Raw genomic sequence first — 27,440 nt, forward strand, 5'->3', positions numbered from 1 at the left:
GAAATGAATCATAGTCCCACTTTATTTCTGATTTAAGACTGAACGGAGAGATTAAAAAAATATCTCCAACATAAGAGAAAGGTGGGCAAATAGCACAGCCAGGCAAACCAGGCAATCTAGACATGCCTTCCCTTGTAAGCAAACCAGGAAGCTCAGAGCTCACAAATGGAGCAAGGCAGAACTTGGGGTATTTGAGGGAGCATTCATGGGGAAGGAGGAAGGACCACAAGATAAATGTCCATGAGTTCATCTACGGTAGAGAGGACACAGGGGAAGGAGACCCCTTCCTCATGCTGTCTCTGCCCCAACCCCTAGTGGAGAGGGAAAATCTGTCTAGAATATCAGGCAACTCATGACACTTGGAGCAGGAATGGGGCATGGGTGGAGGCAGAACCACTTTGGATATGGGAAGTGATAGTGCAGAAGACAGGGAAGGCCAGTTACTGGAGGAGCTTGACATAATTTGCAGGAAAGAGTCCAAAGTGCCCGTGGCAACGTCCCCGCCACCAGCCTTCGTCCACCATCTCAATGTCAGTGATGATGTCATCAGGATCAAAGGAAATCTCGTCACTTCCCTCTGGGGAGGCAATTGAGGGAAGATTAGGATGGTTAAACAGTAACCCTTGCATTCCTGTGCCCACTGTAAACCTCAGGGAGGGAAAGGGGCTGTTCTTGATGCCAGGACTGGTCCTTCCCTAGCCCCCAGAATCCATCTCCCTCTCTTGTAGTAAGGGCCTCCGGGCACCAGACCCCTCAGGCCACTCCAAACCTACCTCCTTGGTAATCATACAGGGCTACAGCTGAGATCCCTGCTCCAGTCCCAGCTGGGTAACCAGATGATTCTGCATAATGAGAGATATAAACAGTCTCACCAACATGGAGAAGGAAAACTTGTCCTTGTGGGTAACGGGGCAATTCTTCCTCTTGCCCTCCCCTGGACTAGACCCAATTCAGGAGCTGTTTCTCCCCCACCACTCACCAGCCGTAGTGGAGGGACAAGAAGGATTCTCAGTTTCGAGCACATCTTCATAGTCCCCATCTGGTTCACCATCCTCCTCACATCTGTCCATGTCTCCAACATCCTCATAGTCATTCTCAGGCTCAGACTCGGGCTTGGGCTCAGGTTCAGGCTCTGCTTCATACACTGGCTCTTCCTCCAGCTGCAGGCCTTCCAGAGTCCTGGGAGGCAAAGCTGGGGGCTCCTCCTCCTGAGAAAAGACGGTGTGGATCAGAGCAACTTCCACCCACCAGGAGCTGCCTCTCTAAAACCTCCCAATGGAGGACTACTGCTAAGACACCCCCGCCCCCACCATCACCATCCTACCACTTCTACCCTCTATCCTAGCCTCCATCTAATAGCGTCTCCTAGGAACCCAGACTTTTATCCATCTTCTTTCCTCGACCTCCTCCCATACCCACTTACTCAAAACACCTACCAAGAGGTGATAGGAGGGAAATGTAAAGGGTGTGAGGAAAGGGAAATGGAAAGCAAGTCTGATTCCTTGAATGACCAGGAAAACATTGAAGCAAAAACACATTGTTGGGAATTCCACAGGTAGGATGACCAACTGTCCTGCTCTGCCCAGGATTGGGTGGCCCTCAGAATGCAAGACTTTCAGTGCTAAGACCAGGACAGTACCAGACAAACCAGGATGGTTGGTCACTTCATATAGCCCACCTTCCTAAGACATGAGGAGATGGGAAAGGGGCAGAGAATCTTTGGGGCTCTACTTACCTCTGGGGGATTCTGCCTCAAGGGCAGGGCAGGTGCTGGGTGTTCCCTACTGGTTCTCACAGGCCCAGGCTCTGATGATGGACAGCTCCCTGCTGGAGGCCAGGCCTGGGGAGAATAAAGCATTCTCTCTTGTAAGTATGCAAACCTCCCTCTTCTCTCTTATACTGATCTGGAACACCCCTTCCTGTCTCTGCTAATCCAAATCAATCACCCCTCAAGATGGGCTCGAATCTGAAGTGCTAGCTCCTTCCTCTTGTTCCTGCAACAATGACTGGCTGCACAGCCAAATATGCAAATCTTGGTTTATGTAAATCTGAGATTTTCCCTCCTAACATTTTGATATACATGAGGCCCAATCACTCAGACTGAAATCTTCCTGAAGACAGAGACAGCAGTTTTAGACTTTGCCTAACACCAGGGAGGCCTGTGCCTTATTTTCCTTTTGTTTTCTTTTTTTATTATATATGTTAGTCACCATACAGTATTAAGGAGGGCACATACTGCATGGAGCACTGGGTGTTATACACAGACAATGAATCATGGAACACTACATCAAAAGCTAATGATGTACTGTATGGTGTGCCTTATTTTCTATCAATGATTTGGACTCCTTAGCACCTATCTGGGCAAGGAATCCTGGACGTGAACCCCAGAAGGCAAGCACTCACCTCTGAAGAGATTTTCTTGGGCAATGGGGCTGACACCTGCGGCTCTCTCACAGTGTCCACTGGCTGCTGAGTCTCATGGCTCATCTTTATCAGGGCCTTTCTCTCCTGTTGCTGCCTGGCTATCTGCTGTGCCTTTTCTTCTTCCTCCTGCTTCCTCTTCTCCTCAGCCATAGACTCAAATTTTGCCTTTAATCCACGGGCACCACTAGAAGCTGCAGACACAGGCAAGAAGAATTAGGATCATCTTGGGTCACGGGTGGGGGTGGGTGATGGCACTCGAAGGAAGAAAAGGAATTGGTTAAATATCCAGGCAGAGAGCAGACGGAGAGGAACTCACGAGAGGAAAGGTAAAGAGGTACTAATGGAGGAACAAGGGGATTATAGAAGGAGGATGTAGCCCTAAAGCCCAGACTTCCATATAGCCAGGCCATGCCATCTCAGACTCTCGTCCTTTTTGAGTTATAAGCCTTGCTCCCCTAACTAGCATCCTTCCCTATCTACATTCCTTAAATCTGTATGCTCTCTGACCACCATCCATCCTCTCCTCCCCCATCCCAAGCTCTTATCCTTCTGTATTATTCTCAAATGGCTCCCTATCCCTCCCTCCCTGTGTTCTCCGCTTATAGTTCCTTCCTAATGTCACTCTATCTCTCCATCCACTTAACCTAGTTTTTTGTTTTTGGGGTTTTTTGTTTGTTTGTTTGTTTGTTTTAGGAGAGAGAATCTGGAAATATATGGGCAGGGTCAAGTCTATCTCAGCTAGTCTAGGTGGCCAAAGGCATGGAGGACGTAGTCTAGGCATAAGAAAGAATGAGAAGGGAAAGGTGGTTGAGGAACATAGAGAAAAGGAATTGTTAAGACTCACCAGCTTCTACGGGTGTTGTCTTTTTATAAGCTGTGGTTGGAGCCTCCATTTCATTGAAGCCAACAGCGCTCTGCAAGGAGAAGAGTATATGCAGTGTGGGGAGGAGAAGGGAATGGTAATGACCCAAAGTCAGTATTGGGGTTTAGGGCCTTATAGGAGGTATCCCTGACCATTTGATGCTCAATAGTTAAACAAGGTATTCCAATATTGTTATTTTGTGGCAGAGAGGGGTAGAGAAGTTCTAAACTGGTGGGTTCAGCTCTCCTTTTTGAAAGGTCAGTGTACCTAGAATCTCTAGTTGCCTAGAATGCAGCAGGGCCTCGGCCAATGCATGAAGAAGAACCGATGTGAATGGAATGGAAGAGATTATAGATTGAGTTAAGCAATGCCTAGCAATCAATGAAATTTCAAACATCATCTTTCCCTGAAGTTTATGTGTTTGTCTCTCTCTGACTCCCTCCATTCTCCTTAGTTAAAGCTTAGGATGCAGAAGACTTGCCCAGTAGACGCAGAAGGCAGTCAACGGGGAGTGTAGGATGACAGCTCAGGATGCTTAGCTTTCCCTATCTCAATGTACTTCAGGTGCAGCTTAGGGACCTCTTCTAAAGACATCGGTGTGTTGGTGCTTTACCTTATCCACTCGGTCCTTCTGGATTCCATACTGACCACCAAAGCCCTTGGCGTAATCTGCAGGACAAAAAGTTTTGAGAGTCATAAGAAGAGTTAAAATGCCAGGAATGTGTAGGTAGAGGAATCAAGGGAAGAAAGACCAGAAGACAGGAATGTGGAAAACAGAGATGGACGAGGAAGTATGAGAATCAGAGGATAGAGAGAAGCATGGATGGGAAGAGACAGAAAAGGACTGAGAGAGAATGGACGGGAAAGAGACATGAAGAGGGAAAGGTAAAAAGAGAAGTGACAGAAAAGGAAGGAATATAAAGGAAGAAATGGGAAAAAATAAGGAGAGCCTTCCAGCCATCCTCTATGTGTCCCAGGGAAGAGAGACCTCTCTGTCCTTGTGAGGCAGAGGGGCCTGTGAGACTCATAGCCAAATCACCCACTTGTCATCGCCCAGCCTGTCTCTACCCTTTTCTCAGTGACCCCTTCTTTTTGGCGTCCTCTGTCCTTCTCCTAATCTTGCTGTTTTCCTCTCCATCCTCCTGGTTTCTCCCCCCCCCCCACATACATACACTTACCCTTTAGATCACCACCTCCACTGCACATCTGCACGTCTGTGTTCTGGGTCCTCTCTGTCATCTTCCAGAAACGAAGGAAGGAGGGCTCTATGCTACTGTGTGACCTCCCTCCTCTCCAACCCAACTCACCTCTCTGGGACTCGTGTTTCTCTGTTTCTCCTTTGTAGTCATATCCCAGAGCTGCCTTGTCCCGTTTATCCTTCTCTATCCCGTAGCGGCCTCCAAAGCCATGAGAGTAATCTGTGGTGGAAGGAGTAGTCATAAGAGCCCACCCTTAGCCCACAGGAAGGTGCTGTGGAAGAGGGAAGTCAGGAGGAATGGGTGCAGAGGGATAGGAGCCTGGGAAGGCAGCAGGGATAGAATCCGGGTGGATTAAAGAGAAAGCGTCCTAAGCCATCTTTTGTAAGCTTTAATTCAACATTGTTCACTCCTTTCCTCTCCTCCTTTACTTCCATCCCAAGATGAGAAGATCATTTCAATTATCTCCCTTCTTCAAGGAAGGGGTAAGTGTAGAGAGACTTTTAGGGGAAAAAAGGCAGATATATACGAAATTTATGCCTGTCTCTACTCCCATATAAATACTTAGAAATGTCTGCTAAAATATAATAATATTTTTTTCTTAATAGTGAAGCTCAAGAGATAAGAAAAAAATCCTGCCTCCAGAAACAAATAGATTAATCAAAGCAGTAGAGATGAGGGTATTTATGAGCTGACTCAGAAAACCCAAAGGTGTTTTAAGTCCCAAATTTAGTACCTACAGATTAGGATCTAAGGTCAGCTTTCTTATACAAGAACAGGGAACTGGGGAACAAGAAATTGTAGTCTGCCTACTCCTATAAAAGAGTTCTGGAAAAATCCTACTCATTTGTCTAGGGAAATGGTGAGGGGGGTTGTAGTTTGTTCATCATTTGGTAGGGGGAAATTTTACCTATGGGACTTGGAAACTCCAATATGTAGAATGCAAATATCCAGTTCTATACCACTTATATTACATAGGAATTCTAAGCTGAGAAATTAATGCTGATCTAGAAAAAATATATAGCACGGAAAGAATAAGCATCAGAAAGATGGCAGGTATATGAGACAGAGTAGACCTCAATAGAAAATGCATTAAAGAGACAAGAGAGATATAACACAATAATAAGAGAACAAATCATCATTAATGAGGAATATGTATGCTGGTATAACCTATTAACAGAATCAAAACTCATGAAGTAAAAATTAACAGAAACGGGAAGAGAAATAGAAAAATCTGTGATCCTAAATAGAAAATTTAACACTCCTCTTACATTAATTGATAGAATGTTTAGACAAAAAGAATCTAAAATTATAGAAGGCCCAAACAACATTATCAACTAACAAAACCTAACTGACATCTATAGAACATTATATCCCAAAACTGCAGAATATACTTTTTTCATGCACATAGAACATTCACCAAGATAGACCATATGGCTGGGGAACCTGGATGGCTCAGCTGGTTAAGCATCTGACTCTTGATTTCGGCTCAGGTCATGATCTTAGGATCATGAGATCAAGCCCTGCCTCGGGCTTTGCTCTGGGTGTGGACCCTGCTTAAGACTGTCTCTTAAGGGCTCCTGGGTGGCTCAGTTGTTAAACCTCTGCCTTCGGCTCAGGTCATGACCCCAGGGTCCTGGGATCAAGCCCCGCTTCGGGCTCCCTGCTCAGCGGGAAGCCTGCTTCTCCCTCTCCCTCTGCTTGTGTTCCCTCTCTCGCTGTGTCTCTCTCTGTCAAATAAATAAAATCTTTTTTAAAAAGAAAAAGACCCTCTCTCCCTCTCCCTCTGCCCCTTACCCCTGCATTCTATCTCTAAAATAAATAAATAAATCTTCTAAAAAAATAAAAAAGAGAGAGATATCCAAATGAGAATGAGAAGTTTCAATATGCATCAATATGAGTTCCAGAAAAAGGAACAAAAGAGAAAGGAGGAGAGGCACTATCCAAAGAAAACATGCCTGAGACTTTCCATAATGGAAGTTATTTCTCAGGTTGAAGAGGATCGATAAGTCCCATGTAGGATAAGTGAAATAGATCCGACACCTAGATATATCCTGATGATACTTGAAAATATCAGAGACAAAAAGAAAGCCTTTCATGAAAAAACAACAACAACAACAACAAACAGAACAGAGAGACAAAACATGTTACCTACAAAGGAATGATGGTAGATTACACAAGAGAGATGCCAAAGAGGATGAAATACCTTCAAAGTGATGAAAGGAAAATAACACTGAAGGATGGAACAAAACGTATTTTCCAGACAAAGCCTGGGAGTTCTTTCATAGGCTTTCACAGGAAGATTTATCAAAGGATACACCTTAGTAAGAAGGAAATCGAAGGAAGGAGGAAACAGTGAGATACAATAAGCAGTGATACACCAGGAACTTGATAAATACATTGGTCAATTTAAATAAGTATTCACTAAATAATAATAATGATTCATTTTTGTGGGGTTTAAAAACACATGGAATCCTTATACTGAGCAATAACAATTGGCCAGTTGGCACTAAGAATGTAGGATGTACAAGGAACATAATTAACTTATTCTACATTTCCTTTATTACTAGGTAGAGACAGTGATTAATTTTAAACTTAAGTGAAAGATGAATGTTAAAACTTAGGGATTACTTCCCAAAATAAAGGAATAGAATACCTTATTTTCAATCCATTAGAGGGAAAGGGGAACTAAAGAAAATTTGATCAATCTCCTAGAAAGAGATAAAAAAGAAAGAAGCAAGTACATGCTTGGATTTAAAAATAAATGGGTGGCTCAGCTTGTTAAGCATCTGCCTTCGGCTCAGGTCATGATCCAGGGTCCTGGGATTGAGCCCACGTTGGGCTCCCTGCTCAGAGGGGAGCCTGCTTCTCCCTCACCCTCTGCCCTCCCCCCTACCCCGCCTCATGCTCTCTCTTGCTCTCAAATAAATAAAATCTTTAAAAAAAAACCAAATAAAAATAAATAAAATAGTGGGGAACAACATCGTGGAACTAAAGGGAGTTGGCGACAGCTGCTGGGAGGTGAAGTGTAAGCACAACAGGTCAATCAGGTTGCTGAGGTTGAAGTGCAGGGTCCTTGCCTTTCTGAGATGCGTGTTTCTCCACTTCTCCTTTGTAATCGAAGCCAACTGCCGACTACACAGAAAAGGAGAGTGGATTGATTAGAATTGGAGCTGACAGTTTTTCCCTGCCTCACATACCCTTACCCCTAGGTCAGGCCAGAGGCTAGTTTACAAGAATTCAGGACTGAGAATGGTGGTTTAACCTAGAAACAGAGGAGCACTCTGACCTGACAGGCTGGTGCAGCGGCAGGGTGCTGCAAAGCTGTGAGCATGGGTTCTGTATGGTCATAGCTCTAGATTCAAACCCCAACCCCAACCCCAACTTTCCCTATTTATAGTTGTTTAACTTTAGGCCTGTTCTTTATGTTACTTAGTCTCAGTCTCCTCAAATATGAAGTGAAAATAGGTAAACCTGCTCAATTATAAAGTGGGAGAAATGACCCTTCTGTTTGGGATATTGTGAGTACTACTAAATGGGGCAAGGTGTATAAAGTGTTTGCGTTGTGTCAGTCGGTAAATTAGTGCTTTTCTTCCAAACTCTCATGAAACTAAAATGAGATAATAGCTAGAAAAGTGCCTTGTAAACTATAAAGCACTCTGCGCATGTAAGAAATATTATCCCATTCCTCATTAATTATACTATGCCTCTTCTCTTTGCCTGAGTGGCAGTGGAAACCCAGAGATGTGTTTTGATGGAATGAGAGGCAACTGGGAGATCCTAGCTGCTCCAGGACTGGATATGTTGGCCAATACCCAACATCACACAGCTGCATCCCCATCTAGCTCAGTACCTATGGGTCTCTAAGCAAGACTAGATTTTGCATCTCAAGAGCTATTAGTATGTATTGTTTCTTGATTTACATGACACACTGATTGTTTAGGTGATTATCTCAAGAGGCAGATGAAAGAAAGAACAATGAGAAATCAGGCAAAGGGCAAGATGGAAGGTTAGAGAACATTCCATGCTCCATATTCCATTACTGCCTTAAAAAATTACCTTCTATGTTTTTCCTTTTCCTTACAGTAATTTTGAACTTTTCTGCCCCCCCCCCCAACACAAATAACATTCTAACACTTAGCTTTAGGGATTCTGGCCCACCTAATTAACAACTGCAGGTAAAAAGAAAATCTCAGCTAGCTGTGAAGAAAATGTCCTCTCTGTTTGCAGTTACAAGGGAAGAGAAACTATTCTGCACCATAAAAAACAAAATAAAGAGTGATCTAGGGTGCCTGGGTGGTGCTGTCGGTTGGGCATCTGACTCTTGGTTTCAGCTCAGGTCGCGATCTCAGGGTCGTGAGCTGGAGCTCTGGGCTCAGTGTGGAGTCTGTTTGGGACCTTCTCTCTCTGCCCCACCCCACACGCTCTCTAAAATAAAGAAATAATTTTTTTAAAGGAGTCTGATTTACTCAGGTGTGAAATGAGAACATTAATGAGTTATCAATAGTACTCTCCCGACCACTTTATAATTTTAATTGTACTGTGCTTTTTCTTCTTTTTTAAAAACTTCTTTTCTTTTCTTTTTTTTGCACAAAGGAGTCTTTAAAACCCTGGACTGCAGGGATTTGGTACTATATCCTGTGAAAAGTAACCTTTACCTTCTAAAAACATTATAACCCTAATTCGTTGTTTTACTTGGTTGTTTGCTGCTGTGATAGTAATACTTAAGCTAACATCTGTGTTCTCCTGAAAGGCATAAATAATTATAACGTTTTGATGTTTGGCCAAAAGAGCTTTGAAATTTCCCTCTTCTTTCTTCATGCGCAAAGCTATAATAAAAATCAATGGTTTGATGGATTCCTTATCTAAACAGAGTTTGAGAATCTTTGTCTCATTTAAATGAACACTATTCAGCTCAGCATGTGGCCTCGCCAAGTGGCACCAAGGAACTTGCTAAGGAAGTTTATGGTGGCTATCCTCATGAAGGACCCTTCTGAGTCCACAGCCCTGTCTTTCCATAGGAGAAGCGTAGACCCAACTTCAATGGTGAGGGTTGGTAAATCCCACATAATTTGAACTGGGTAGCACAGGGAGAGACTTACCTTGTCTGCTCTGTCCTTCTCAACTCCATATTTGCCCCCAAAGCCTTTGGCAGCATCAGTCTGAGAAGAGTGCTTCTCCACCTCAGCAACATACTCATGGCCCACGGCACTCTAAGAAAAATCAGATGGAATGAGTGAAAGACAAAATGACCATAAAAAATGAAACGATACCATAAGAGGCTCTTAAATATAGGGAACAAACTGAGCATTGCTGGAGGGGAGGAGGTGAGGAATGGGGTAAATGGGTGATGGGCATTGAGGAGGGTACTTGATGTAAGGAGCACTGGGTGTTACATGCAACTAATGAATCACCACATTCTACCCCTGAACCTAATATTACACTATATGTGATCTCACTTGAATTTAAATAAAGTTTTGGAAAAAAAATGATACAGACATGGGTTGGGATATAAGAACACCAGGAATTCCATTCTGGGTCAGCCTCATAGCCTACACCAGTGTATCACACAAGCAGGATGTGGTAAGGGAAGAACAAGGTTACTTTTTCTGGAGGCTGGCACATCCTAAGTCTTCTTTCATACCATTAGGAACTCATCATTCAGGAAACTCCTATAGGATGGACTGGGAACCCCAGGGATAGAGACGAGGTAGACAGAACAGTGTTTGAACCAGAAACAAAAAGCTAAAAACAAGGGATTTATGGGTCAAAATAGAATGAGGTAGTTACTGAAGAGAGATCAAAGGAACTGACTAATGCTGCAGCTGAGATCGTGTATTTCACGAAAACAGCCAGATGCTTTTGTTCTGGATCTTTGTGCCTGGGTGTCCATCAAATTTCAGAAGAGCCAATTTAGCCCTGATATTTAACAGTGACTGACTCTGCACCAAAGGGGGTTGGCAGACAATACTGCAAGTAGTTCAAGAGGGCATGTAACTTCCCTATTCCCCTCCACATTTTCCTCCATCTATAGTTTTACTTTCTATTTGGTTTTGAAAACTATCTCTCTTGCAATATTTAGATACGGATACTTTAATAATCTGGAACTTGGGTAGTACTTCAAACCAAATAATGATACCTTGCAGAATCTCAACTAAGAAGAAATTAAAAAGCTTCTCCTCCCTCCTGTATTCCCAAGCTCATGCTGGGATAATCATTATCAGTACAGAGATTGATGTGAAACACTGCCCTGTATGAGTTCCCAGAACTCATTTTACAATATCTTTAGGTCTGTGTAGGTCAAATTTGCTTGTGAATTTAAGAATGAATGAATGTTGATCTATTTTAGTTTTTTCCTAGGAATTTTGTGGAGAATATAAGCCTATGTTGCATGTAACACAATGACAAAACAAAACCCTTCTTGAGGGGGAACTAACGGCTTTCACTGGATATATTTTTTCCTCCTTGGAGATAAAATGTTTTTTTGTTATAGGCATATATCTCTATCTTTGAGGTTAGGAAAATCAATGGAAACTATGATTTATAATACAAGCATTTTTATCATGCTTTTATAGTAGCTAATGGATAAAGGAAAACAATATTCATATTTGAAGGCATCTAATAAGTTCACATCAATATTTTTCATATGTGCACATAAGGTATAATATATATACAAAAAGAACACTAAGTACACAGTAAAGAAAATAATGAGAAGTTGCAACATCAACATAATATACAAAGCTTTAAAAGCAGTAATTAGTAAATAAACTAATATTTATTTATTTATTTTTTAAAGATTTTATCCATTTATGTGACAGAGAGACAGCCAGCGAGAGAGGGAACACAAGCAGGAAGAGTGGGAGAGGAAGAAGCAGGCTCATAGCGGAAGAGCCTGATGTGGGACTCGATTCCGGAACGCCGGGATCACGCCTTGAGCCGAAGGCAGACGCTTAACGACTACGCTACCCAGGCGCCCCTAAAAGCAGTAAATGATTTTAAAACATATTTTTTCCTTCTCTAATTGTGACGCTGTCTCCTCAGTCTAGGAGTTACAGTGTGGTTGGGACTACTGTGAGCCACCCCTTTTAAATTTTTGAATCCTGTTTTCCACCATCTATATTTTATGTGTTGAAATCAGGAAAAAATGATACAAATAATATGTGGACATTCTATTTTAAAGGCCAAATCATACTGTACTTTTGAATAAATTTTAAACCATAATTCCAATAAATGAATCAATCTATCTTTTGTCTTTAAGCAAATATCTTCCTTTCATCTTACCTTGTCCATTCGGTCTCTTTCCACCCCAAACCGACCTCCATACCCATGGGATGCTTTGGGCCCTGATTCCATCTCCTTCTTCTTGAGACTGTCATGCTCCTCTGACACTTTGTTTCTCAGTTGGTGGATGCTGAAAGTAACCACATGAGAGAGACTCGTCTAGCACAAGTAAGTAAAAGAATTCTCCTTCCCAGAAAAATAGAAATCTTGAGATGTGTTGTTTATTTTTAGCAATAATCTGAGCCCCCAAAGTATATCAATACTGGGACTGGGAGTAAGAGATTGATGTGGCCTACATACCATAGTCTGATTTAAACTCTGCATAATCCAATAATATTTCCTTTAGTCCATTATTTTGCCCACTAAATAACTTTCTGATATTTGCCTCATTTTTCATGCTCCTAAATATTAGAGGACAGTGACTCCAATTATATTCTAGTAACTGGTAAGTTATTTTCTTTCTGGCGTTAGATATTCTCTCTCAAGAAGCACAAAAATATTTATATACCCTTTGACCCACACATTCTAGTCCTGAGAGTCTATCCCAAGGAAATAATTTTAAACATGGCAAGGCTTAAGGTCTAATACTATGTACTGACACACTGTATATAATAGCAAAACTAAGAAACAATTTATATGGCCAATACTCAGCGAATAGTTAAGTAAATTGCAATATTATCTCTCAGTGGCATACTAGGGAGTCATTAACAATGATGGTTAGGAAAAATGTAGCTTTGGAAGATTTATCTATACATTAACTATTTTGTGTATATTCTTGTCAAAAATGAATGTCCTTCACCTCTGTCCCCAAATCTGATACTTCCTAAAGCTAATAAAACAAACAAAAAGCAGAATCAGATCTATAAATACAGAGAACAAACTGATGATTGCCAGAGAGGATGGGGGTTGGACAAAATGGATAAGGGGAAGATGGAGGCTTCCAGTTACAGAATAAATACATCATAAGAATAATAGTCACTGGGTGTTATGTGCAACTAATGAGTCATTGAACGCTACATCAAAAAAATAATGATGTACTATATGTCGCCTTACTGAACATAATCATAATAATAAAAGAATAATAGTCACAGCATAAGGAATATAGTCAATGATATTAAAGTAGTGATGTAATGGGACAGATGGTAGCTACACTTGTGGTGAACATAGCATAATGTAGAAACTTGTCAAATCACTAAGTTGTACACCTGAAACTAGTGTAACACTATGTATCAACTATACTCATATGGAAAAAAAAAAGCTAATAAGAACTAATCCATTCATCTTCTGATGGACATTTGGGCTCTTTCCATATTTTGGGTATTGTGGACATTGCTGCTATAAACATTGGGGAGCATGTGCCCCTTCAAATCACTATGTTTGTACCCTTTAGATAAACACATAGTAGTGCAAATGCTGGGTCATAGGGTAGTTCTATTTTTAACTTTTTGAGGAACCTCCATAATGTTTTCTTGAGTGGCTGCACCAGTTTACATTTCCACCAACAGTGTAAGTGGATAAAGAAGATGTTACACACACATACACACACACACACACACACACACACTGGAATATTAGCCATCAAAAAGAATGAAATCTTGCCATTTGCAATAACAGGGATGGAACTAGAGGGTATTATGCCAAGTGAAATAAGTCAGTCAGAGAAAGACAAATATCACATGATTTCACTCATATGTGGAATTTAAGAGACAAAACAGAAGAACATAGGGGAAGGGAAAATGAGCACTGGGTGTTATATGCAACTGATGAATCACTACATTCTACCTCTGAAACTAATAATACACTCTGTGTTAACTAAATTGAATTTAAATAAAAAATTAAAATAAAAAAAGGAACTGTACCAGGAATAAGGAAAAAATAAAGCCATTATCAGGTACTTAAAAAAAACTAGTAAAATTCACTCTTATCACTAATTGTTATAACACATTAAGGCCCAAATAAACTTCATTTGGGACACCTCTATTCCTAAGAGAATGTAGCACCAAAAGGAGGCGTTCTCTGTCTTTCTTCACTTTCATCTTCACATGAAGGTAGAGAGCATATCTGTTTGCCCTGAGGATATGAAGTTATAGTTCAGCACTAGCATCAATGAGTGACAATCAGGACTGATACTTGGACACCTATAAGCATTTCTTCTTAGTAATATTTGGGCAAGAGAATCCTTAATAAAAAATTTGACTTCCTGCAGCAAGAAATAGAGGTTTAGAGAATTGAGACATTGATGTTACTGGGACTTCACTAGCTCCGGAAATCCAGATACATTGGTTACAGGTAAAATGGTCACACCACAGCAGAAATTCTCCTCTCTCATGGGAGAATAGATCCATCTGGTGGCCTTGTAGGATAAGCCCACCAAAAGTCTTTTTAAAAAGCCTTCTCAGCTTTAGTCACACTTAATTTTAGAAAGCTGGCTTTGAACCAGATGAAACAAGCCAAGTGCTGGAAGAACCATCTGTTCCTGTGCCTGGTCTAAACCCTCTGGCAGCAGTGCAGGCAGAGAGCCTGTGTTGTTAGTTCAACAACGCTGACACTTTAGAAATGTCTGTGTCAAAAAAGTGATTGGTTCCAAGAACATGTAAATAGCTGTTATTTCCCAACCAAAATATTCAGATGAAGAATGAAGAAAATGGAGCTAAGCATTACTCTCAAGTGAGGAAAATGTACAAAGTTTTAATGAGTCCAATGATAGCCACATGGGTCATAACTATATCATAGTTAAAACAAGTTTTTGAAAGGGATTTAAAAATGAGATTCAGGAATTTCCACCTCATGGATGACAGCAAGGCTAATCAGAGGATCATGCCAATAAATAATACAATTTAAATAAAAATGTTGGGGCCATTACCTTGATCCCCAAACCAGGCAAAGACCCCATCAAAAAAGGAGAATTACAGACCGATTTCCCTAATGAATATGGATGCCAAAATCCTCAACAAGATCCTAGCTAATAGGATCCAACAGTACATTAAAAAGGATTATCCATCATGACCAAGTGGGATTCATCCCTGGGATGCAAGGGTGGTTGAACATTCGCAAATCTATCGGTGTCTTAGATTTTATCCAGAAAGAAAAATTCAAAAATCATATGATTCTCTCAATAGATGCAGAAAAAGCATTTGACAAAATACAGCATCCTTTCTTGATTAAAACCCTTCAGAGTGTAGGGATAGAGGGTACATTCCTCAATCTCATAAAAACCATCTATGAAAAGCCTACAGCAAATATCATTCTCAATGGGGAAAAGCTGGAAGCCTTTCCCTTAAGATCAGGAACACTACAAGGATGCCCACTCTTGCCACTATTATTCAACATAGTACTAGAAGTCCTTGCAACAGCAATCAGACAACAAAAAGGGATAAAAGGTAATGTAATAAAAAAACATTAAATAAATAAATAAATAAATAAATAAATAAAAGAAAAAAAATCGAAGATATAAAAATGAAACCTTCAAAAAAATAAAAAATAAAATAAAATTAAATTAAATTAAAATAAAATAAAATAAAAGTATGTCAACCCTTTTAGCACCTTTCAGCAGTCCCATCCTTCATCCCATTATGTAAGCTCTCACCTGGACTCCTGTATCTAAGTATTTGGTGTGTTTTTTGTATCTAAGTGGTTTTGAATGTTAACATTAAACAGAAATGTTAAACAAAAAAATATAAAATAAAATAAAATAAAATAAAATAAAATAAAAACCCAGGAATTGATAAAGCAATGCAGTTTACGGGAACCAAGTGAAAATCAGAACCTTAAAGATGAGCTAAGAGAAGGAACAGATCTTTTTGTTTTTGTTACAAAAGTAAAAGCACAAAGGTGAGCCACACAGACTAAGATTTTATCCACAGATGATATGAATGTAGATGTAGAAAGTCCTAAAGAATCTACAAAATGTGTTACTAGACCTAGTAAATATATTTGGCAAGTTCACAGGATACAAGGTCACTATCAAAATCAATTTCAGTTCTACATACAGGCATAACTTATTTTAGGAGCACTTCACTCTATTGCACTTTGCAGATACTGTGTTTTTAACAAATTGAACATTTGTGGCAACATTACATTAAGCAAGTCCATTGGTACCATTTTCCCAACACCATTTGCTCACATGTCTCTGTGCCACAGTTTTATAATTTGCACAATATTTCAACGTTTTTCATTATTATTATACTTGCTATGGTGATCTGTGATCAGTGATCTCTGATGTTACTATTGTAATTGTTTTGGGGCATCGTGGATTGCACCCATATAAGATGGCAAACTTAATTCATAAATGTTGGTTGCTCCACCAACTAGCAATTTCCCCATCTCTCTCCCTCTCCTCAGGCCTCCATATTCACTGAGACACAACAATATTGAAATCAGGTCAATTAATAACCTTACAAGGGCCTCTAAGTGTTCAAGTGAAAGGAGGAATCACATGTCTCTCACTTTAAATCAAAAGCTAGAAATGATTAAGCATCATGAGGAAGGCATGTCAAAAGCCAAGAGGCCCAAAGCTAGGCCTCTTGTACCAAACAGCCAAGTTGTAAATACAAAGGAAAAGTTTGTAAAGGAAATCGAAAGTGCGACACCAGTGAAAATATGAATGATAAGACAGTGAAACAGACTTATTGCTGATTTGGAGAAAGTCTGAGTGGTCTGGATAGAAGATCAAACCAACCACCACATTCCCTTAGGCCAAAGCCTATTCCAGAGCAGGGCCCTAACTCTCTTCAATTCTAGGGAGGCTGAGACAGGTGAGGAAGCTGCAGAAGAAAAGTTGGAAGCTAGCAGAGGTGGGTTCATGAGGCTTAAGGAAAGAAGCCGTCTCCCTAACATGAAAGTGCAAGTGGAAGCAGCAGGTTCTTATGGAGAAGCTGCAGCAAGTTCTCCAGAAGATCTAGCTCACATAATCCATGACAGTGTCTATACTAAACAACAGATTTTCAGTGTGGACAACACAGCCTTCTGTTGGAAGAAGATGGCATCTAGGACTTTCATAGCTAGAGAGGAGAAGTCAATGCTTGGCTTCAAAGCTTCAAAGGACAGGGTGACTCTCTTGTTAGGGGCTAAGGCAACTGAAGATTTTAAGCTGAAGCCAGTGCTCATTTACCATTCTGAGCCCCTAATCCCTGAGCCCCGAAGAATTATGCTAAATCTACTCTGCTGTGCTCTATAAATGGAACAACAAAGCCTGGATGATAGCATGTCTGTTTACAACATGGTTTACTGAATATTTTAAGTCCACTGTTGAGACCTATTGCTCAGAAAGAAAGATTCTTTTCCAAATACCACTGCCCATTGACAATGCACCTGGTCACCCAAGACATCTGATGGAGATTACATGGTTAATGTCATTTTCATGCCTGTTGAGACAACATCCATTCTGCTGCCCACGAATCAAGGAGTAATTTCTCATTCAAGTCTTGTTACTTAAGAAATACATCTTGTGAGGCTATAGCTGCCATAGATAGTGCTTCCTCTGATGGATCTTGGCAAAGTTCATTAAAAACCTTCTGGAAAGGATTCACCATTCTAGGTGCCATTAAGAACATTCGTAATTCACAGGGAGAGATCAAAACATCAACATTAACAGGAGTTTAGAGGAAGTTGTATCCAGCCCTCATGGATGATTTTTGAGGGTCCAAGAGTCCAGGGGAAGAAGTAAGTACAGATGTGGGGAAACAGCAAGAGAACTAGAATTAGAAGTGGAGCCTGAAGATAAAACTGAATCACAGCAAACTCATGATAAAACTTTAATGGATGAAGAGTTGCTTCTTACAGACGAGCAAAGAAAGTGGTTTCTGGAGATGGAATGTACTCCCGGTGAAGATGCTGCGAAGACTACTGAAATGACAACAAAGGATTTAGAATATGACATAAACTTACATGATGAAGCAGTGGCAGGTTTTGAGAGGACTGACTCCAATTTTGAAAGAAGCTCTACTATGGGTAAAGTGCTATTAAACAGTGTTGCATGCTACACTGATGAAAGGAAGAGTCATCGATGCAGCAAACTTCTAATTTTGGCACAGAAAATTTTGCCACAGAAATACCCACATTCACCCAACTTTAGCAACCATCACCTTGATTAGTCAGAAACCATCAACTTGGAGGCAAGACCCTCCACCAGCACAAAGATTATGACTCACAGAATGTTTAGATGATGCTTAGCATTTTTTAGCAATAAAGTGTTTTTAAATTAAGGTATGTTCATATTTTCTTTAGACATAATGCTACTGCACACTTAGTAGACTACAATATAATGTAAACATAATTTTATATGCACTGAGAAATAAAAAAAAGTTAATTTGACTTGCTTCATTATGATATTTACTTTATTGTGAGGATCTGGAACCAAACCTGCAATATCACTGAGGTATGACTATATTAGCCACGGACATTTGGAAATAATTAAGTTAAAAACAAATACCACTTACCGTCACATGAAATCACATGAAATATTTTAGCATCAATTTAACGAAATATGTCCAAGACCTGAACATTGAAAAATATTTCTGAAAAAATTAAAGATCTAAATAAATAAATGTTCATGGACAGGAAAATTCCAGATCACTAAGCTAATAATTTTCTCTAAAATGATCTACAGATTCAATTCAATTTCAACCAAAATATGAACAGGCATTTTTGTAGTAATTGACTAGTTTATTCTAAAATGTATGTGGAAATGCAAAGTCCTGGTATAGTGAAAAGTTTTTTTTTTAAAGGAGACAAATTTGGAGGATGATGTGACTTTATAACATATCATAAAGCTACAATAATCAGTGCTGTATGGTACAGTTCAAGGTTGACATATAGATTTAAAAAAAATAGTCTGGAAATAGACCTGTATATACATGGTCAAAGATGCTAGGTAAGTGAATGGAAAAAGAACAGTCTTTTTTGGGGAGTGGGGACCGGCAGAAGGAGAGGGAGAGAGAGAATCTTTTTTTTTTTTTAAAGATTTTATTTATTTATTTATTCGACAGAGATAGAGACAGCCAGCGAGAGAGGGAACACAAGCAGGGGGAGTGGGAGAGGAAGAAGCAGGCTCATAGCGGAAGAGCCTGATGTGGGGCTCGATCCCATAACGCCGGGATCACGCCCTGAGCTGAAGGCAGACGCTTAACTGCTGTGCCACCCAGGCGCCCCGAGAGAGAGAATCTTAAGCAGGCTCCAAACCCAGGACGAGCCCAAAATGGGGCTCTATCTCATGACACTGAGATCATGACCTGAGCTGAAATCAAGTCAGACACTTAACCAACTGAGCCACCTGGGTGCCCCAAAAGAACAGTCTTTTAATGATGTTGGAATAATAAAATATCCATGACCCCCAAAAATGAACCTCAATCTTTGCCTCACACTGTACTAAAAGCTAATTTGAAAGAGACCACAGATTTAAATGTAGAAGCCAAACCTATAAATCTTTGAGAATAAAATATAAGAGAAAATCTTCACAATTTGAAGGAGTAGGCAAAAGTTTCTCAGGTACATAAAATGCTAGTCAAAATATTTTTTGAAAAATCAGACCTCATTAGAATTAGTATCTTCTGATCTTCAAAAGATGCCATTAATAAAACAAAAAGGCTGGAAGAAAATATGTGTAAAAACACGTATCTCACAAAACACATACCCAGAATATATAAAGAACCCTTAAACTCAATAACAATACAAAGATCTACTTTAAAAGTGAGGGAAAGATTTGAACAGCCACTTTAAATGAAGATATATGAAGATACATGAATGACACATAGCAAGATGCTCAATAAAATTAGGCATCAGAAAATACAAATTAAAATTACCACATACTCACAAGAGTGGTAAAAATTAAAAATACTAACAATACCATACATTGTGGAGCAATTGATATCCATACATTATTGGTAGGAATAAAAAATGGTAAATTCCTTTCAGAAAACAGTTTGGTAATTTATTTAAAAAATAAATACACACTTATTATATAACTTAGCAATTCTACCAAGGTATTTCCCAAGAGAAATAAAAATATATGTCAACAAAAAGATTTGGACCTAAATGTTCACAACAGCTTTATCTGAAACACTGGGTTGCTTGGAGCTGCCTGGCCCAGGACTTCTCTACACAAAAGATGAGGGATGGAAACTATCATTTGAGCTATTCACTGAATTACCAAGCCACTCCCCAAACTAAATATACTTTAGGCAGACTTTAAAAAGAAAGATTACAGTGTGGGGGAAGGTAGTGAGATTAGTGAGAACCACAATCACTTCCTTTTCCTGTTCTGAGTGATCTCAGCTTTGCAGCTACTGTTCTCCTCTCCAACTTCCCCCTCCTTTCCAAAGCCCTTAGTGATTCCCATTTGACCTTAAAAATTGGCTTAGCCCACACTAGCCAGAGAGAATCCCAGAATATTAGAAACTTACTAATGGAAGGTCCTCTAGAAGTCTTTTTGATCCCAGTGGGCAAACTGAGAATCAGAGAGGAAAAGGGACCTGTCCACTGTCACCTGACTAGTTACTAGCAGAGACAGGGCTTTTAAACCTTGGTAGCGTGGGCAAATGGGAGGGGAGTGGGCTTTTGTGTAAATGTCTCCACCATTTATGCTATCATATAGAGATCCAGTTAGGCTAATAAGGTAACATCCAAGGTCACTACATTTTACAATTCCAAGGGTCAGCAGTCAGGGTAATGGATATACTGAATTGTGCAACACAACAGTCCAAGTAAATACCACTTAGAAGAAGAAAGACTGTCATTTCTTTACAAGTTTATGCTAGGTTTTTAGGAAGAAAATCTGATTTAAACTAATCTATATTAACAAGAAGAGAAATATTATTGAGCTGCTTAAGAGGTGCTAAATACTGCACTAGAAACTTGATACATGTTAGCCCATTGAACTCTAACCATATTCTGCAGGGTAGCCATTATTACCCTGATAAACAAATAAACTGAGATTCAGAGACGTTATATGTCTAAATTCACATCACTCGTAGCTGCTGCACTGTCCATTGAACCTAAATCTATCTGAGATCCAAACTCAAGCTCTTTCTATAAGATCATGGCAAAGATTTAGAAGTCTTCCTTAAAATGTTCTGCTCCTACTATGCACGAGACAGGCACTGGTTGGGGAAAGGTACAAGGGGCATTTGTACCCTCCTCTTAACAGTTCTCAGGATACTAGGGCTGAGTAGTCTTTACTCAGGAAAACTCAAGAACGGATCTTTTTTATTTTTTAATCTATGAGCCTGCAAAGGAGCATCAGGAAACTTCCTGCATGATCCTGTTACATTTTTTTTCATCTTTCCAACGTCTTCCAGAATTGCCTGGTTTGTTTAAGAACAATATTCATTACATTTACATAAGATAAATCATTATATCTAATCAAACAACCATGCATAGTATTGAATATCATCAAATTATATAAACATATGCCATGTTTTCATAGTGCATTGTTTGTGCAGTGTGATCATCCACTGACACTTTTTAAATCTAGGGGAAAAAGAGGTAAAAACACTACCAGAGTGTGTGTGGGTAGTTAAAATGGAGTTTTAAGCTGTATTAATTTTGCCAATTTGTGTGTAATTGTTAATTTTTGCTCTTGTTATGTTGTTTATTGTGTCTACCTTGCCATTCATATTTGACATTCTGATACAATTCAAAGCAGACAGCCCTGGTTAGATGTTCCTGAACAACCCATGGAGAAGAGGGAATCTTTCAATGTGAATACACACTATATACCACAGAAACCCTTGGATATATCTGAAAGCTCCTTCTCTCTTACACTATGAGTGTTTTGTTGGGTTGCTTTTATTTCTGATAAAATATTGGGTTATGATTTTTAAGACCCCTAAACACCATTACTAAAATAGTTTTAATCAACAGGGTTTCCAAGTGTCACTTTTCTTCATATTACCATTCATGGTTTCCAGCTTCTGTCAAGTAATCAAATACAAATTTTTATTTTAAAAATCATCCAGGCCAGGTATGGGACCTAATATTGTCCTCTTCTTACAATATTTGAGTTATTTACCTTCATGTTTTACTGAATCCTTCTTGGCCCATCTGAAGTTACCTACATTCTAGACACACACTTATATTTATGCGGGTATGAAGTGATACAACCTCAGTATATGAGCCACTTCCTCTCTGAATCCCTAATAATAGACCCACTCGGGGAAATAGCATAGCTGTCAGAAATAAGAGAGAGAATAAGGTTGGTGGGATAAGAGGAGAGACATGAAACAGAAATACACAATGATACACATAGGGACACACAGGGACAGATTTGAGAAAAAAAGCAAAACGCAAAGATACATAGACATTAACTCCCTCCTCTCCTCCTTCTTCCCTCACCTTCCCCCGAGTTTCTAAGTTTTCCTCAGTCTCTTCCCACACCCTTTTCCAGATCCCCAGTCCTTTTGGCACCTACTTGATATGCTCTGTGCGTCCAGAGCCCTCAATGGTCTTGGCTCCCCACCGTTGCTCCTTCTCAGAGATGTCATTCTGCAAAGGACAGCATTCAGCAATAAGTGATGGCAAGAGATGTGCCACATTGAGAGAGGCCATGCAGCTGACACACATGCCCTCCGGGTCTCCTGCATCTGCTGCCTCCTCTTTACGTTTTGTAAAATAAAGTCAGGGTCTTTACTCAGGATCTTTACTCAGACTCTTCCCTGTATTTACCCAACCTGCTCCCCCACCATGCTAATATTAAACTGGTGGGCTCTGAAACCTCCCTTTTTGCTCCCTTCAGGTCTTCTACAACTACTGAATCCCCACAAATTACACAGGTCTAGCTCATATCCTGGCTCACAGGCCAAAGGAGACCCAGGTTAACCTGCACCTCACCTTCACCATAGCTTGTCATAGCCCCTCAATCACAATGTCAAACTCCTTTGCACCTGTCCCCTTCCATCCTCAACATCAACTATCATACATGCCCCACTCATGACAGCCAACTGTCCTACCAGTCAGTTCCACCATTAGGACTATTTCAGTCCCAGATTGTCCTTTCTAAGGCCCCCCGAAGATGACAGATTGGCCCAAATGCCTTTCCCTCAACCCCCAAACTCCATCTTTTATTGATTTTCCAAGCAAAGCTACTCCCAAACTCACCACAAAGTCAGGGTCTGTGTCCCAGTCATCACCCTGGGTCTCCACAGTAACAGATACATCATGCCCTACTACAGACTTCCACATCTGAGGGTGACAGAGATGGGAATAATTAGGGGGAGAAAATCAAGAAGAGGGAAAACAAGAATGCTGAAGTCAATGGTATAGCCATCCAATGGTTTTGCTATTTTTTCCTGGAATAAATAGAAGCTGAGGCAGAGCAGATGGAAGTTTTAGGAAAATACTCTTACAGGAGCAGGGAGGAGGATTTATTCAAGATAAACTAACATGGCCTAGGCCTACTGAGTCTGGGGAGAAGTCATCATGGGTGTAGGTGATGTTAAATAACTGGGTGTCAAAAGTGCTGGGATCCTTCATTTGTGTTACAAGTCTAGCTGGGCAGTGGCTTGAAGTGGCAATCAATGAGGGGTACTAGGGCATCCCTAGAATTATAGCACCATCCCACTCAGGTTTCTAGATATGACTCCTACACCCCTCTCTACAACCTGCCTAATTCTATTGAGGAAATCTCAACTCCAGTGCAAGTTGCTGTCCCATCTCCACTCTAAGAGCAGCTACTGAACAGGTACATGAGGTCAGTAGGGCAGTCAGCTGAAATTCCTACCCTGAATAACATATGGAAGCATTACTTCCTGGGAATGAATCACCTATTCCTTAATTTTTGAAAACGGTTCAATTATATTTCTAAGGAAGATAGCTAGTTCAAAAAATAACATGTAAAGAATCCCTTATTTTGAACACTAGGGGTTATTAGATTTTTAGTAACTAAGTAAATAATAAAGAAATATTTAGAGAGCACTAGTATGAAGAGGAGCCAAATTGTTATTCTACTGTGGCATCCCCAGTGTTTCCATTGGCCCTGCCAGTTATGCATGACAAGCAGCAAGTTGCTCTGCATCTGTGGGATCCTGGGTCTCCATGTGAAGAGGAAACAATGGACAATGCTTATCTGCTCTGGGGAACACTGAGACTTCTTGACCCTGATACCACTTGCTAGCTGGCAATTCCCCTACCCATCCTCCCCTGGACTCCTCATTCCACAGGTGTCTTTTCGTATGCTCTTCACTGTCTCCTAAATGAGTTCCTCTTAACAACTGCGCCTAGGACTCCATAGTGTCTCCATACAGGCCCTCAGAGTCTCCCATTTTCCTTTCCAGTCGAAAACTCCATCTTTCTCCACACTCTTTGAAAATCCCCTTGGAAACTAGCCCAAGGAAATTGGGGGTAGGTTGGTTAAAGAGATGCAAAGAGGAGTGGAGAAGTACTGACTGAATCAGCTGCACTGCGGGATGAGTCCCTGCCCCAAACAGCTCTGCCTTCCCTTATGGGGCCACAATTATGAATGGGAGAGCAGGTAGGCAAGGTCTGTGGTCCTGGCTCCCGGGCTGCTTTTCAACAAAATGACTTCACACAGAAAACTAGAAAGAAGTTTCTGAAATATTCATGATCAAATAGGAAGCAACAAGGACAGATGGTCCTCTCCTCTTTCCTGCTGTTCCTCTGAGGCCTCAGCCGAACTCACCCAAAAACCTCCCATCCTCTTGTATTTTTGAAACAAAGGGAAGTTTCTGATACAGAGACTATTTGGTGTCCTTGTGCTACTGGCCAGAAATAGGAAAGTGAGAGGTGCTATTAGAGGTAGGGCACTGGGGAATAACTTGGTGAGGAATGGTGCCCAGGATTTCAGGCACAGTCAGGGGTCTCATCACAAGACTGCCCTATAGCATCAGTAAAGTACATGGACCTTGAGTCAGAAGGTCACCACAGCTCTGTTACTAAGCCCCTGTGGGAACAGCAGTAAGTGAATCAACATAGGGTATGTACTTACTTGTCAGGTACTAGGGAAAGCAATTCAAAATATTCATTTGGTAAAACATTGAACATCTTTGATACTCCATTTTCCCCAATGGGAAATACATGAAGACATTAACCTAGCTAATCCATCCAGTCCCCTTCATTTCTAACATTCTGGGATTATGTGATCCTACAATCACAGAAACTAGCCCTAATTGAACCATCGTGCATTCATCGGGCCTCCGTGCCTTCATCGGGCCTCCGTCCGCGCTGGTGCTCAGCACTGGTGTACAGTAGCAACTGCTTCCTGCTCTACCGCAAGGACTCCTACTCCTACGTGAGTGCTGTCTCCCTGCCAGACCGTGTGCACTCCAAAGATGGAGACTTTGTCTTCATCCTGTGGTCCTCCTCCCACCTCAGTGCCTAGGAGCAACAGGCCTTAGGAGGGGGTTGTAGATTGTCAGCAGAAATTAGGAGTCCTGGATGGCTGCTGAATCCTGTGCCCTGGGCTCCATACCCCCATTTCTGTTTCCATCCCCGGATGCTCATTACCCACACCCACCCACCCTCAGGCCTCTGGCCATACAAGCTTAAGAGCCTATTAGCAATGACTTCATCTCTCACCAAGGACTAAGAGCCAGATAGGTTCCTCTGAATTCAGCTCTTGCCCTGTGCTCCCCGACTTTCCCACGGCTCAGAGTACCCACCTCCAGTGGTGTGAGCGTCTGCTCTAAGCTCCCAGCTTTTCACGTCGTCGCTGGGCTCCCTCTGTGCTGCCACTTCAGAGCAAGAAACTCTGAGCTGCTGCTGTAGTTCCGTATTCAGGTTTTCTGTCATTTCCTGACACCCTGTCCTCACAGCTACTTCCTGAAGTTTGAGTCAGTTCCTTCTGCTTAGACACTTAAAAAAAAAAAAAAAAAGATTGAATGCTTCTGTGTCTAGTCTTTTGCAAGGCTCTGAGACTCACAGGGAAGTTATAAAAAATGCTGCTCTTACTCTTAGAATTTATATCTGGTCAGCGAAGTAAAACATTCAACCAGAAAACACAGAAAAGAAGGTATAGAGCAGTATTCATGTTCTAAATAGGCAGGCGGTTACATTTGTTACGGTAAAGGAATTTGTGGTGAAAGTAATTTGGCATGGGGTGAAGTAATCAAGAAAGGCTTAAGGGGTAAAGTGGTTTTTATGTGGATTTTGAAGGGTAAGATTTGAAAAGAAACTCACCTCTACATTACCCATAGCACTTAAACCTGGGATTTGCATACAGAGAGTCAAATAAACATTGATCAGTTGAATGATGGAGGAGAATAAGTCACCAGGGAAAGGCAAGACATGGAGAGAGAGTTTCAGATTGTTTAGGGGACAGTGAGGAGTCTGAGCTAACTAGCAGAAAGATTTGGTTCCAGTTAGCAGAAGAAAGTCTGAAAGAACTAGATAGTATCAGATGTTGGAAGCTCTGCAACGTTTTGTATTACAGTTCATCAAGATTTGCGGCCCCTCCCTTCCCTCTTGAAGTCAGACTTGCTCAGGTGACTTATTCTGGCCAATTAAATGTGAGAAGCTCAATACATCACTTTCTGGTGGAGACTTTAAGACCAGTGCAAGCTTTGCATGCTCTTTTGCCCACAGTTCACCACGGCACACTGTGGTTCTCGAATGGCTCCACTGACAGCCTGGATCACCAAGTGAGAGGATCCCCAACTGAGAATGATGACAACACAAGTGGACTAAACAGTAATCTTTGCTGTCTTAGCTACTAAAACTTGGGAGTGTTTGTTATTGTATCTGACCTAGTCTCTCCTAACCCTGATGATGTGGAGTTCTGACCTGATTAGCTCAGCTTTAACTTCCCTATGGACTCAAGCAGAGACTAGATAAAAGTGATCTAAGATACAGAAAATGTGATTTCTGCATTAGAAATAATAAGACTTTAGTCACTTCTTAAGGATTCTCTGCCAGTTTGGTGGGGGGGTGGTGGCAGTGTATTTACTCCTCTCTCCTACTTCATGACCTACTTGTTATGGCAGCACCAGAATTATTTTAAGATACAGTAAATTCATAGGGGGGGGGAGATCTTTTTAGATCATTTGGAATCCTAATTCAGTGTCAAAAATGGGAATGATCAGACCAGATATTGTGACACACCATCCAGATACAATTCTCTAGAGAAACCACAGAACTTAATCAGAGATGACACCAAGAAACCCTCTCTCCTTAGCAAATGTCCCAAGTTCATTTCTAATGAGACAGCAAGGCATACAACATAGAAATAGCATGGGCTTTGAAGCTGGAAAACCTTGGTTCAATCCACTTACTCTAAGTTAAGTAAGTTCGATAAAGTAAGTTAGCTTTTCCTAAGCAGTGACTTAATATAAAAAATAACAGTAATGTTTATTCTGCTATACCCTATTAGACTTCCCTGTCCCCGACTCCCACCCAGAGGGATCCTTAGAGGCCTAATGTTTTCAATATACACAGATAAGCATTCTCTCAGGCCCAGGCACAAACAGCATGAATCTCAGGCCCTAAGGCCCAGGTTGTTTGGCTTGGTGTTAGAATGAATTTCCTCATTCCACCTCATCACCCTAGAGTCTAGGGGCTAAGACCAGAATGTCACATGCAGCCATTAACTGGTGCTGGCCAGGGAGAAGGAAGCCTGAATGGGTTACTACCCCTGAATCCATTCCTGGCTGCCCGCCCCCTCCTTCCCCAGCTACCTTCCTTCCCCAGCATGCAAGCACTTGTACACAAGCACTGTGTATACAGCCATTCAC

General features: G+C 40.9%; 1 protein-coding gene across 1 annotated transcript; it reads right to left on the reverse strand.

Moving 5' to 3' along the window:
* HCLS1 (hematopoietic cell-specific Lyn substrate 1) lies at positions 1-25,523 on the reverse strand. The gene is made up of 14 exons (XM_008708185.2): positions 25,374-25,523; positions 22,855-22,938; positions 22,169-22,242; positions 11,764-11,893; positions 9,585-9,695; positions 7,563-7,617; positions 4,594-4,704; positions 3,900-3,955; positions 3,269-3,338; positions 2,404-2,615; positions 1,736-1,840; positions 980-1,208; positions 774-842; positions 1-577 (listed from the first exon to the last, which is right to left on the reverse strand). Exons 2-14 carry the CDS (start codon positions 22,936-22,938, stop codon positions 441-443), a joined length of 1,443 nt encoding a protein of 480 aa, XP_008706407.1. The 5' UTR covers positions 25,374-25,523; the 3' UTR covers positions 1-440.
* Between the last annotated feature and the right edge of the window lie 1,917 nt (positions 25,524-27,440).

Source organism: Ursus maritimus, unplaced genomic scaffold, assembly GCF_017311325.1.
Source record: "Ursus maritimus isolate PB19 unplaced genomic scaffold, ASM1731132v1 scaffold_4, whole genome shotgun sequence".
In the NCBI taxonomy this organism is placed as follows: domain Eukaryota; kingdom Metazoa; phylum Chordata; class Mammalia; order Carnivora; family Ursidae; genus Ursus; species Ursus maritimus.